Source organism: Eleutherodactylus coqui, chromosome 5 (assembly GCF_035609145.1).
Source record: "Eleutherodactylus coqui strain aEleCoq1 chromosome 5, aEleCoq1.hap1, whole genome shotgun sequence".
In the NCBI taxonomy this organism is placed as follows: Eukaryota; Metazoa; Chordata; class Amphibia; order Anura; family Eleutherodactylidae; genus Eleutherodactylus; species Eleutherodactylus coqui.
Window position 1 is genome coordinate 112,978,709 of NC_089841.1, and position 14,812 is coordinate 112,993,520.

The window sequence follows — 14,812 nt, forward strand, 5'->3', positions numbered from 1 at the left end:
ATTATTTTCATATTTTTAGTAGATCTATCAAATGGATCTTTCTGTTCTTGTTTGTTTTTTGGACTGGAAAACAAGGGGAGAACTCTGCAATCCTCTGCAGCGACTGTGACAGCTGCGCCAGGGGATTCCCTTTATCTCTGCATCCAAGGGGTTTTCACATGTTGGCAAGTGCGATGGGCCCGATTATCGCACTCGCCAGTGTGAAGGGACCCTGAGGGAGATGTGGGGGAGCTGGGATAAGCAAATATAAGCTTGTTGTTTTTTGTTAAGGGGGTCATGCTTTTTTAAAATAAAAGTTTCTATTTTGGACAACCACTTTAAAGTTTGCTTATATTTTATAAAACTTGCTGAAAACTCAACAGGTCCTCCTTACCCTCTCATCTGCTGCTGTTTGCACTCTGTTTCATGTTTTTAGGTTCTGATTTTCATGTGTACCTCCCCATTTTTCTGCTGCCCTGTTTGGAATCCACTTTCATGCAGGAAGTGTGTGGCAAGGTCTGCCAGTAGTTCACTGCCCTGTACTTCCCTTCCCTTAATTCCCATGCTGCACTGCTCTGTCTGTGGTCCAGTCATCGAAAAAACAGTATCTGCTCTTCCAGGATGATTCAGCCATTCAAAGACATTCTGGCCAAATAATTAGTAAACCCAATAAAATGAGTGTGTGTACATGCTGTAACAGCAGGGAAGGCAGAGGTTATGGAGATTGCAATCACAGTATTTGTCAGTCTGAGTACAGGGAGGGCAGCTGCAAAGACAGCCCTTCCCCCAACATTCTAATATAGCTGTAACTACAGATGCTCAATACCTAGCAACAGGCAGTGGATTGCAGAGATGCTGGAAGGGAGACCCCTAGTGGCAGCCACTTCAAACTTGATTTGCAGTAGTAAAACAGCAATATTTTTAATGAAAGTATATAATGCAATTGGTACATACAGGCTATTGGTTGATTAGATGATGGCTGGAAAGTTAGTGCCCCTTGGCATGCAGCAATGGAAAATAAAAATAGCAAGTGAGGCACAAAATAGGTTGGTTATTAAGGGCTCCCATGCATGTGCTATTTACAAATCCCAATTTAATATCTGACTGAGAGCCTGATGAGTAGATGGAGGGGTCAGGCGGTAAAGTAGCTATAAAATGCACAGCTTTATAGTGCCTGTATTGTTCACAAGCGGCTAAACCATCGTTTTTATGGCTTCCGGTACGGCAGGATACAATTCAATATCCAGATTTATGATTGTGTAATAGAACTAGAGCAATTTATTCTTTAGCATGGCCGGATAACACAATGCCGACAAAGCCTTCTGTATGTAACTTACATTGTTGGGCCTGCTATGTTGTCCGGCAGCGTTGAGCCGCGAGTGCATGCGTGCGCCCCCGCCAGATGTGTTTAACACTATGCAGACCACTAAAGAAATGCTGATAATAGTCCAGAACACTCGTTAATAATTACAATACGGTTAATTGTGGTTTCATGGAGCGTCTGACTGTAATCATTACTGCATGCAAAGCCCTTTTAATATGATTGAGGTCACATTAAAATGATGAATGAGGTTTAGTTTGGGAGGCGGATGAAATAATCTTCTTAAAGGGAAAGTCTACCCACTATTAGTGGTGTAATATCCATGATCCTCATGTCTGTTTTATTGAAAGTTGAATTCATCAGGGCTCACTCCTTTTTTACCTAACGTGTTCTCTGTAGGAACCTGAGAGATTCAGGGAATGGGTGGAAGCAGTCATCGGAGCTTGCTGACTCTGCTGGCGATGAAGGAAATGCAAATGGCGCTTGAATTGTGCCGAAAGAACAGCCATTAAATGCGCCAAACTTTTTCAAAGGTGCGCTCCTCTTAATAAACGTGATGCATCTCTGCCTGTCCGTGTGGCAGAAAGTCTACACAAGCTAATAAAATGGCGTAGATTATGCAGCTTCTGATATAAATTCTAGCAAATTTGTCAGGCCAACGGTGGCTTTGTCCCCTTCTGCAAAGTGTCACCCAGGTTTTAGGAAAGCTGCAGAGACAATGGAAAAAGAGCTAAAAATCACACATTTTAGTGCAAGTACAACATATGTAAAACTATGTAACTTTATATGCCATAAGGCCTTATGTCCCACGAGCATTATTGAATTGCGGGTCACCCGCGCGAATGGCCACAGTTCAATTTGCCCATAGACAATCATTTGGCATCCGTAGGTAATTAAATACCTGTGGGTGTCATTTTAACCCGGCGTGAGGATCGCATGTGCGGGGGGAAAAAAATCGCAGCATGCTCCATTTTCTGCGGATTACAGCACGGACGGCTTCCATTGATTTTCATTGGGCCATTCAGACCTGCGTGGTGGTGTTTTTTGTTTTTTGTTTTTTTTTGGTCCTACTTTAATAAGCATCATTCTAGTATATGGGTGAATAAAATGCATTTTGAAAATGCCTGTTATATGCGTATCTGCTGCGTGTTATGCGCCAAAATATGTCTATGTGAGTGAACCCTTCATCCTGTAAAAAAGTAGGACCTCATGTATGTAAGTTGACAAAAAGTTACTGTTCTTGGAAGGTGGGGGTGGAAAAAACATGGATACTTATTTTTTCTCACTTTGCAGTGGCCTCTGTTTTGTGAATGGCGGTGTTGCTCCACGGAGCATTGTTTTGCATCGGCAGGCGTTGTACGGTTGCCAAGCGTTGGGTCCCGGTGACGCATTCCTGTCTACTGCAGTAAAAGTATTAAACATGTTAATATGAAGTGACGGCTGTTATTTATTATAAACCTCTTTCAGGATTTCTTCGCTTTCAACAATTGTTTAGCAGCCTTAAGAAGGGAAGTATTGTATCTGGTGGCGGTCTGGCTTCTGTCAGCGACTACTGCACAGCGGGAGGCTTTTTTATACAGTATTCTGATTTAAATATACTGCAGAAGTTAATAAATGTTACATTTTTTAGGTTTCACTCTCGTCTGGAAACCATTTGCGTGTTCATATGAAGAATCATTTCTCCATAGCATGCTATGGAGGGTTATTGTTGCGGAACCCAGAGGCGGAGCTAGCCGCGGATTTTGCTGCAAAAATCCACCTGTGTGCCTGAGTCCTTACAGTGGCGCGCTCTTGCCAAACTACTAATATTTCAGATTGACCCCTGTGATTGTGATAGCAGATATTACTCATGCAAGTAAGTCAGCTTGGCCAAACGGCTATGCTATTTGCAATAAAATTGTAGCAAAATCGTTTTGCTGTATGCACTCATAGAGTATATGTGAAAGGAATGTAATATCAAGAAATGACCTATTGTAAGAAAAATAGTTGATTTCAACATTTTTGATCCTATTGCATTTTTCACAGTGAGCAGAGTCTAATAATAGTCTGATACTTCCTGTTCTGTAGAGAGAACTCCTCTGTAGGCTTCTTCTTATCACAGGCAGGATTATAGTGAAAGGTGACACCTATATATGATGACAAATGATCCACCATTCACAATAGGTGAGGGTCATAGCTCACCTCCTCCTCCGTCCCTGCAAAATGACCTCTGCACAGGTCACAGAGCATGCCCACAACACTTTCCCAGGAAAGTCCAAGTCATCTCCCGATTGTTTCTATGGCCTATATAGTTGCTTTGAAGCATCTCTCTAAATACTGTTACCAGCAGCGCAGGAAGATGGCTGCTCTAATAGTCATGTGGAATTTTTTTTTTTTTTTTTTATATACAGTTTTCCTTACAGTCAGAAAGTAAAAGCAGAGTTATATAAGAATATTAATTGGTGGAAAAAAATCTAGGTAATATATTCTCTTCCACGCAGCCGTCCAAGGAAAAAGAATACGGTAACTAGATTTTACATAATCCAAATACATAGCAGGAAATCCCTAAACTGGACCGTCTATAGATGTGATAGTAATGTTACTGTATTGCACACGACCTGCTGATCTCCTATGTATCCCAATTACCCCTAGTTCCAGATAAGAGCACACAAGGGCACAAGGCTGGGCAGGGTGCTATGAAATGATAGTACTTGTCAGCAGCGCGGCTGTGCTCCACAATGTGGAATCGCTCAGAAATTCTCTCAAATGTGCACTTGCCGTCAGGATAAAGAAATCTTTTGTTGAAAGACCCAATAAAGGTTTCTTTGTTCTGCGAAAAAAGGCGAGCTTCGGCTCGGCATTTCTCTGTATACAGAAAGTTATTGCTCTCAGGAAGTGAAAATAATATTGTAGGCATGATACTTTTAATGACTAACCAAAAAAACAAATTAGAGCAAGCTTTCAAGACTACTTGGGTCTCTTCCTCATGCATGGTGTAAGAGAGACCTCGACTGGTTAATTTGTATTTTTTTAAAAATTGCAAATAAAAGGATGAGCTTGGTGAGTCAAGGCCCATTTACACGCAACGATTATCGCTCAAAATTCATTAACAAAGAACAAATTTGCGCAATAATCATTACGTGTAAATGGGAAGCCATCATGCACTATTCGTTCACATATCGCTGAGTTTTTCAGCCTGCATAAAAATGGTTGTTAGTTTGTTTGCTTTTCGCTTTGTTTAACCCCTTGAGTGGCACGCCTGGAAATTTTCCGGGACGAGCTCCACTGCTCATAGTGACATAGCCCAGAAGATTTCCGGGCTATGTATCACTATGGGAGATGCAGAGCACACTGCCACAAGCTGTGGCATTGTGCTCTGCCTGCACAGACCCACAGAGAGCAAAGCAAGACATTGAGAAGCAGGACGATATTGCCGATATGTCGGCAATCTCCTGCTTCTAAGTCTCCTGCTTTGTTTACAGGTTGCTGTAGAGACCATCGGCTTGCTTAAGCCGATGGTCTCTGTGGCAGGGAGAGCTGATGCTTGGCTGTCAGAGGACAAGCAGGCACCAGCTCTTACAGCAGAGATCAGAGAGAACCTCCGATCTCTGCTGTGTTAACCCTTTACATGCGGCAGTCTATGTGACTGCAGCATGTAAAGGGCTGTCACTGCAGCATGTAAAGGGCTGTCACCATGGGACCTCCAGAAAGTGATCAGAGGGTCCTGATGGGTCCCTGTGGAAGTCCCCTAAAGGGACAAAAATAAAAAAAAAGGTAAAAAAATTATAAAAAAAAAATAAAAACACTTGTCTCCCTTTACTTTGTAAAAAAATGTAAAATAAAATCACACATGTGGTATCCGTGTGCGTCGTAATGACCCAGAGAAGGAAGTTAATGCATTATTTGACCCCTTAATGACATGGCCCCTTTTTTTTCTTTTTCCCCACTTCTTTTTTTTTTCCTCCCCGAAACATAAAAACTGTATAAACTTGGTAGCGCCGGAATCGTGTGACTCAGAGAATAATGATATCACATTATTTATTCTGCATGTTGAATGCCGTAAAAATGAAATCCAAAAAACAAATGGCAGAATTTCTTTTTTTCCCCCTAATCTCCCTACAAATGTTTTTACAAAAGTTATGCAATACATTATAGATACCCAAAAATGATGCCATCAAAAAGTATAACTTGTCCCACAAAAAACAATCCCTCATATGGCCTGGTCAATGGAAAAATGAAAAAGTTATGGCTCTTGGAATGCAACTGCAAAATTTGTTGAAATTCAATGATTAGATCATTTAAAAAACCTGCCCTGGTGGGCACGACAGGGTGGTAGGAAACCCGCCACTCAAGGGGTTAAATGGCAGTCGTTCAGTCTTTAAAAGACTGAACAACTTGAGTGAGGGGTGATTGTTCGCCTTGCAAAACGCAATTACTTGTTTACTCATGGCTTATATGCTTATCTTCACACTAATTCACAGAAATTCTTCGCATAAACACAAGCTCGCCTGAGCAAACAACATGTACAGAGTTCATTTGAGCTAATGAGGGAAATGGTTATCTGTACATTTAAATGCTCAGCAATTATATGCAAAAAAAGTCTTTAATTCATTCAAATGATAATCGTTGTGTGTAAATGGGGCTTGAATCCTTAATTAGTCCACAGAGAAGTGTGTGAGTCTTTTATGGTCTCTAAATGGATGTAGGTTCGGAGACCTGACCCCCCCCCCCCCCCCCCCCTTCACTATCCCTTCACCAGATCTCTGATAATGAACCCACCATAAATCCTGTGTGGTATTGAGAGCTGTGTAGAGAGTATCAAACAGTATTATAAACTTGTATTCCCCGACCCACCTGTCTCTTTGGGATTTGAAGTGGACTTTCTAATATGACAACCCTGTTATACTCTATGCTGTGTTCTTGGCTACAGAAATGCTCATCCACAGGTAAACGAGTCTTTCCTTAACCCTTTGCAGTCCAATTTGGGATTCATGGTTTTCTAGGGGGCTTTCTCTTTCTGCCATTATACAATGGCACCCTCTGCTGGCTAGAGCCAATACTGCGGTATGGGACATGCTGGAGAGGTCCCCGACAACAGAGCGGCCAGTCATATACAGTAAGAATACCCTGCCGGACGTCTTCCGTCATCGGAGCTGTACAGCCTTCAATCAGAATGTCTTCAGACATCAGACAGTGGATTGGAAAGGGTTAATTGTATGGCGATGAGACCTCCTAAAGACCACCATTCGGGCATCTAGTACAGAATCAGGGACACTACAGACGTAGAACATGGGAATGTCCCAGGAATGCTATAGCCCTGCTGGGTGTTGGAGATGCATATGCCGTCTGTGGTCAATATATATGAACAGGTTTTGCAGCTTCCTGCATTGCTGGGTTATGCGTCTGAAGTCCATGAACTGCTGACCAGACCCTCCACTGCTATTATAGGTGCATATAATGCTCTGAGTTTGGGTGTGGAGACACGCAGTCAGGCCGAGACACATTTTTGCACTTCATACATGAAACGGATGGTGCAGAAGACAGTGGGTCCGCCCCTTATGTGCACCTGATTCTGTGCACTAGAAGTCCTATTGGGATCCTTTACAAAAATGTAAAGCAAGGATGAAATCTCATTGCCATAAAAGAAAGACGGAGATAGGGCTCCTGCACATGGCCGCAGCATTTTACCCATTTTATAACCGTACACTCTGCCAGCAAAGACCGCGTATGGCACTACCTGTGCCTGCCCCCATATCACACGCACATGAGACAGAAGGGCCGGGGAATACAAGTTTATAAGAATGTTTGATACTCTGAACACAAGTCTCGATACCACAGAAGGATTTATGGTGGATTAATCATACCATGTCTTTACTCTTTCGTGTTTATTTATATGGCTCTCATGGACATAAGTGTAAAACGCTGTGGGGGTCCCGCAGTGTTTTACAGCGTTTTTACAGCGGTGGAGCTGACCGTGACCTCGCGTACCGCTGTGTATGGCAGCAAAATTGTATTGCCCATGACCGCGTACTTGCACACGCTGTCATGCACAGTACACCTATTTTTGGGGGGGGGGGGGTGTTTATTTATTTATTTATTTTGCCCGCAATGGCGCATATACTCGCCGCCCATGTCCAACATAATTGTGCATGGGTGTGTGTATATATGTGCCCATGGAGAACAATGGACTCTATCTCATGTGTATATATATGTCAAAATAGAGCGTGCTGTGTTCTTCTTTTTTTTTTTTCTTTCTTGCGCTCAAGTAATACGCAATTCCGACACGCTAATGTGATTGGAACTGTGTAAGGCAATATAATTGCCTGTGAGTTACAGCTTATCACATGGGCATACAGAGCCCGCGCAATATGCGGTAAACATGCGGCCATGTGAGCCTGGCCTTAGTGCATAGTCTGATGAAGAGACCAAAGTAGACCCAAAACATTCACTGCTAACGTTGTGTTTTCTTTTTCTGTTATCCATTAAACCTTTTAGTAAAGGGTATCATATCTGCAAGATTATTTTCTTTCTCTTAGGGCAAGCTCACACGCCTTTCTTGAGCGATACAATATTATATGTCTCCATCATTAATGACTTCAGAAGAGTTGGTGATCCAAGGATTATTCTGATTGCCAGATTGGAGTCGGGGCGGATTTTTTTTTTCCCCTTAAATGCAGAAAATTGTCTTCTACCTCATTGGGATTTTTTTTGCCTTCCCCCTGGATCAACATTGGTAATAGGCAGATCTGGATGGACATAGGTCTGTCTTCAGCCTTATATGCTACGTTACAAGCATGTGTTAAAATGCTGTGTATAGAGCGCAGCGTTTTATCGCGGTGTAGACCTGCGTATGGCAGCAATTTTTGACTGCATGACAGTGTATCTCATGTACACTTTCATGCTCAGGCTGCATGGTTCTCATTTTAATTTTAATTTTTTTTTTAATTTCCCGCTCCGTGGCTTAGCGACCTTGTACACACTCATAGAGAGCAATAGGACTCTTATTGCGCGTAGTATGCGGTAAAAAAATAACATGCCGCGTTTTTTCTGTTTTTTTTTTTTTTTTTTTACTCACATACTATACGCAATGGAAAACTGCTAGTGTAACAGCAGAAATAAATGTATTTTATTTTTATGTTTTTTTTTTTTTCGGACGCTGTCTGCTCTATTTTAGTGCGTTTCAGCAATTTTTAATACACCTCATCACCCATTGCAACGATGGGTTGCATTAAACGCTGTTGAACGCGTTTGAAAATGCTGTAAAGTGTGGCGTTTTTACAGCTGCCTGTGTTAGAGCAGCCTAAGGGGTTAATTATCAGCAGTAGACCAGAGATCTACTATGAGATCCACTAGATCATCTCTGCTCATCATTGATTTTTCTACAGGAATGGGATGCGGTCAGTGGCCTAAAAAGGAAGCGAGCCGCCTGTGATGATTGTATGAGAAGACGTGATAACATTCAGCCACGGAAGGGATGGAGAGCGCACGGTCTGCTGGATTAAAGGGCTGAATTATCCTCCCATTGTTAAGCAGCACTAGACAAATTGCAACGTCAGTCGCCTCTCCACTCAAGCACATGCAGGTCCGCACAGAAAGTTGCCACTATGTCTGTTAGCGCTACGGAGGGCGACATCCCCAGGTTCTTCGTTGGTTGTGAGGAATCTGATGAAGCTTTGGATCAAGGCAAAGCTGAACATGTGGACAATCTGTATGAAAACATTGAGACCGATGATGATGACGACGATGATGAAGAATATGATTCTGTACGTATCATTTTTTTCCCCCCATTTCTTCTATAGTCCGAGTTTTCTTTAGCCTCGGTTGTGCTGTACCGTACTTGTACCCAGCGTGCCGATATTCAGGAAGGCCCTTTCATTGCATGGTTCTTCCGCCGAGCTTTTGTGTTCTGTACGAAAACCTAATCGCAGGTTGTCCCAATGCCGGTGCCCATAGGGATCTTCTGTAATCCCTGGTACACAGTAGCAAGTCCTTGGTTTTCCTGCAGCACCACCCCTGGGGAAGAAGAACAGTTTCCATTAAAATCAGTGGGCTGTCCGTGTCACGTGCCGACATACCGAGTCCCCCAGAGTGATATCTGCTCTGGCTAATAGATGAGAGGAGTAAATGCAGAACCCCCTTTAGTTAACTCCAAATTCCCTAATAGGGAATATATTTTAATTTTTATTTTAAACCCATTTTATCCATTGAATTTCTCTACATAACCCTTGTAATTCTGGTGATATTGTTCCAATGTAGTTTTAAAGTATGTTTAAGACACAGGGTAGTACAATAGTGCTAAAACACTTTTTAACCCCTAGTTTGAGCCCTTAAAGGGAATGTATCACCTATACGATGTTTTTTTCCACTAATTAAAACCAGATGGTGAGACCTTTTTATTTAGTAAATGTAGATCTTTTATTTAATTTTTTTTTTTTTTGTACATGATTATGGTGATGGCAATCTTACCCAAGCTGCAGCTAACAGCATGACAAATGTGCTTTACAGCAGAATCACATGGGGCCAATCGGTGGCTATGGCATTCAGGTCTTACCACTGCCTGCTAAAAACAGAAATAGTAATAGTACACTGCAGTACAGACATATTGAAGTGTATTATCGAAGTGCTCTTGAGATTACAGGTTCAGGTCCCATGCAGGGACATACAAACATTAAAATAAACCCACTTAAAGAAATAGGTTTTTTTTTTTTACGTTTAAAAAAAAATAGAAAAGAATTAAAGCCACATGTTTGGTATCGTCTAGAGATGAGCGAACCTACTCGGCCACGCCCCTTTTTCGCCCGAGTGCCGCGATTTTCGAGTACTTCCGTACTCGGGCGAAAAGATTCGGGGGGCGCCGTGGGTGAGTGGGGGGGTTGCAGCGGGGAGTGGGGGGGAGAGGGAGAGAGAGAGGGCTTCCCCCTGTTCCCCGCTGCTACCCCCCGCCCCGACTCCCCCCGGCGCCCCCCGAATCTTTTCACCCGAGTACGGAAGTACTCGAAAATCGCGGTGCTGGATCGAGCAATTACTCGAAATGAGTATATTCGCTCATCTCTAGTATCGTCACATATGTCACAACACGTGCAATTAAAAACACACTTTTTATCTGACATGGCAAATGAGGAGTGATCAAAAAAAGCCATATGTACCCAAACATTATACCAATAAAAATTGCTGCTTGTAATGCAATAAAAAAAGCCCTCAAACAGTTCCATTGATAGTGAAATAAAAAGGCTGTGGGTCTTTACAGCAATTCAAATTTTTTTTCCAAAAATAAGGTTTTTATTGTGGAAAAAGCTAAAAAATGTTATAATTTTGGTATGGATGTAGTCATACCGGCCTGCAGAAAAAGTTATCCTGCCATGTAAGCTACATGGTGAACGCAGTAAATGGAAAAATGTTAAAAAGCATTATATATGAAGATTGCAAATCCTCCAAACCTGCTGCCTCCCGTTGTTCAGTTTTCTGAGCATGTAATTAACGGATACTTGTTTGTTTTGTGTCACAGCCACCTGAAAGGCAAATTGTGGTGGGGATCTGCGCCATGGCCAAAAAGTCCAAGTCCAAACCGATGAAAGAAATTTTGGAGCGCCTGTCTTTATTCAAGTACATCACGGTGGTTATTTTTGAAGAAGACGTGATACAGAATGAATCTGTGGAGAACTGGCCTCTGTGTGATTGCCTCATTTCCTTTCACTCCAAAGGTAAAATATCAGGTCAGACCAAAAGCTGCAATCTGCTTATTAATCATGTCTGTCGTTGCTCACCACTCTTGTCAGACCCCACGTCAGACTTGCTGCCCACGCAGTGAGTCAGCGCCAACGTCTGGTCATCATAACATTCTCCAAGCTATAACCTCCATTTATGCAACAGTCACATTTCTTCTGACGTTTCTATTGAGATTTATCACCACTATTATCTGCTTCGCAGGTTCAGACATTGTTATTACATGAATACATAAAAATACAGGGAGAAGCATATTGTACAATGTGATTTTGGTAACGCTTTATTCTCATTGTTTGAGTCTGTTTTATATCGAAGCTGTAAACCACTCCCAGCACAGGGGAAATATTTTTTCCTTCTGTCTCATGCTGGGAGTTGGTTCCATTGATGGAAAAACAAATCTCCCAAAAGCAGAGGGAATTAAAGGGGTCCTACAAAAAAAATGTATCCCCTATCCACGGAATAGAGGATGGACATCTGATCGGTGGGGGTCATACTGCTGGGATGCCCACTGATCATGAGAATGAGGGTCCCAACGGTCCCTGAATAAAATGAATCTGCAGTTGACCTTGGGCACTGCCACTCCATTTCAGTGGCGGCTGAGTTGAAGCACTTGGCTTATCTTCTGCAGTCCCATTAAAAAGAATGAATTGTTAGTTCATTTGCTGAACCACTTCTCAGTTGGGAGATGCTCAGGTCCCCCTTTTTCCTGAATGCTGGGGTTTCCAGCGGTCAGACTTCCACTTATGAAATGGTTTTTGGGCAACCCCTTTTAGGGGTGCATTCACACATGGCTGATTTGCTGCGGATTTATTTTGCCACTGATCTCTACTACACTTGGGGGGTGAAATCAGCAGGGAATCAATGTCAAAATCTGCAGACTTTAATGTGTTTCTGCTTCAAGATCCACAGGGAAAAATATGCTGTGGATTTTGATGTGGATCCAATCCAAAATCCACCACGTGTGAATGGACGCTAAAGGAGTTTTTTGGGAGTGGGCAATTTATGTCATATTTTCAGGACAGGTCATTAAAGGGGTTGTCTCGCGGCAGCAAGTGGGGTTATACACTTCTATATGGCCATATTAATGCACTTTGTAATATACATCGTGCATTAAATATGAGCCATACAGAAGTTATTCACTTACCTGCTCCGTTGCTGGCGTCCCCGTCTCCATGGCTCTGTCTAATTTCGCTGGCTTCTTGCTTTTTTAGACGCGCTTGCGCTGTGCGGTCTTCTGCCTGGTGAATGGAGCCGCGCACGCCGGAGAGCTGGTCTGCGCGTCGTCATCGAAGCTCCGCCTCCGTCACGTGTGCCGATTAGCCAATGAGGTGGCTGTATCGGCAGTGGAACGCGGAAGACAGAAGAAGAAACTCCACGGTGCACCATGGGAAGACCCGCGGTGCACCGTGGGAGAAGACCAGCGGCGCCATCTTTAAAAGAAGAAATGAAGAAGCTGCAGAACGCTGATGCAGATAACTGCAATGTGCTTTTTAAAAACTAACAAATGCTTTCTTTTTCACCATAATGCAGGGGTCCATTTAAAAAAAAATAATTCGCTTTCGCTGCGAGACAAACCCTTTAATAGAGATGAGCGAACGTACTCGGTAAGGCCGATTTCGCAATCGAGCACCGTGATTTTCGAGTACTTCACTACTCGGGTGAAAAGTACTCGGGGGCGCTGTGGGGCGGAGGGTTGCAGGGGGGAGAGAGAGAGAGAGAGCTCCCACCTGTTCCGCGCTGCTACCCCCCGCTCCACCACACCACGCCCCGCCCCCCGGCGACCCCCGAATCTTTTCACCCGAGTAGTGAAGTACTCGAAAATCGCGGTGCTCGATTGCGAAATCGGCCTTACCGAGTACGTTCGCTCATCTCTAGTCATTAATAGCTGATCGGTGGGATCTGCCAATCTAGGCTCCCATGTGGGCAGCTGTGTAAGGGTACAGAGCCGGAAGTACACAGCTCCATACACTGTGCAGTGGCCTAGAATGGTGGTATAGGCGCATTTCCCATTCACTGGAGGGCAGGTCATCAATTGTGCAGTCCTGGAAAACGCCTTTTTAAGACTAATTCTTATAGAGATTCCTCCAGTCAATGTAGAATTCCCCCTGTGTTTCTTTACTTTTTTCAGTCATGCTGACATCGACCAGCATACTATGCATGTAGGGACGAGTGGGAACATTAGTGTCTCAGTTTCATGCGATTTTATAATGGATGTAGTAGGCTGTGTTCACATCTGTGTTGGGGTCTCCATTTATAAAGAGAGCCGCAAAATGGTACCAGTTGTCTCGAACGAATGATACTACAGGTGCTCAGTGGACCCCATTAATTTTTAATGGCGTCTGTTGGGCGACCATCATGGCATCCGTTATTTTGAAAGAAAGAAGATGGATTCATGGGAATAGATTCATTTGGTATAGCGTGGGCTGTGCAACTTTGTTTTCGTCTAGGGCTTATTCACACGGCTAATTTTTAGACCCATGTCTGTTCAGATAAGTTTGGGGATATTGAACTCATGGAGTCGCCATCTTTACTCCACCAAATGGATGGCAGCACAGCACAAAGGCTGTTCAAAGCTAATTTTTAGTAAAAACTGGTACTTCAGTATTCGCATAAAACACATCACAGTCTTCACACTGTTGTAATAAGACATCACAGTGAGCATGCCATAAACATAAAGACTAGCTAATCAGGATCTCTTATCCCAACTATCCAGGCCTATTGCCTCAATACGACATCACAATGTACATACATCATAGCCATCCAGGGTGTCAGTCTTGGGGAGTGTCTAACTGCAGGATTAAAGCTCCTGCTCCTGCAGTGCAGCAGGAGCAGGTCAGGTCGCCGGCTATTAGTCGCACCCAAGAACCTGGAGGAGAAGCAGTTTTTAACCACTTCCGCCTTCTCTCTTGCAGGCTGCATGGAGCTCAATGAGCGCTATGTAATGAAGGGAGATGGCGTAAGGGCTACTACCACTATTTGACCCGACGATCACGTGGCTGCCGGATGCCCCCTGTCATAGCAGGGCTGTACAGTCCTATCAGACCCTGATCAGCTCTGCCAGTGACTTTGGTCACTACTAGGGGATTTTTTTTCTCTTGTAATTGGGGGCTCTTCTGGAAAAATAAGACAATGTAAATGACCCCCAGAGGTCTTATATGACATGAGAGACATAGATGTTAAAAAAATTACAGAATTAAAATAAAAATATGCATAAAAAAGAAAATGACGCGACGCCAGCCTAAACCATCCCCATATGTAATCAGATACTATAAAAATTGTGTATCAAAACATACGAAACAAATTGAGGAGCCCATTCCTGATCTTTATTTTAGCGTAATGTACAAATTTTAAAATGACTATAAGTTTAAAAAAAACCTGTTAACCCCTAATAAAACTAAAAAAGTGAAAAACAATATTTTAAAAAATCGCCCTATATGTCACGGGAAAAAAAACACAGCCAAAATAATTTTGGTAGCTGAAGAAAAAAAAATTAGGGCAGTAAAGCTACTACATGGGTAAAATTTCTAAAACGTTTCTGGCCTTTTAGGACCAAAATACCCTGGTCCTTAAGGGGTTAATAGAAGTTTACTGTTCTTATAGAATGTAGGTTCACTTTAATATATGGCTGGTAAAACTGAAAATAGATTTCTATTACCTTCTTTATCTCTTCAGCTTTATTTGATAAGAAGCTGCTGGAGAAGGTGGAATTATTAAAAAATGTTCATGTTGGATCTTAGCAGGCATGATCCTCTGTTCATCAGCAGATAAGTGGCTGCCAGATGAGCTGTTTATCCGCCTCTCCCCGGCACA

General features: G+C 42.9%; 1 protein-coding gene across 1 annotated transcript in view; it reads left to right on the plus strand.

Annotated features, from left to right (window-relative positions):
* The window catches only part of PPIP5K2 (diphosphoinositol pentakisphosphate kinase 2), a 97,195-nt gene that overhangs the window by 11,101 nt on the left and 71,282 nt on the right, over positions 1-14,812 (plus strand). The window contains exons 2-3 of the mRNA XM_066603034.1: positions 8,665-9,042; positions 10,785-10,980. Of these exons, the coding sequence (XP_066459131.1) occupies positions 8,884-9,042; positions 10,785-10,980 (355 nt within the window). The 5' untranslated portion in view covers positions 8,665-8,883. The remainder of the gene's footprint in view (positions 1-8,664; positions 9,043-10,784; positions 10,981-14,812) is intronic.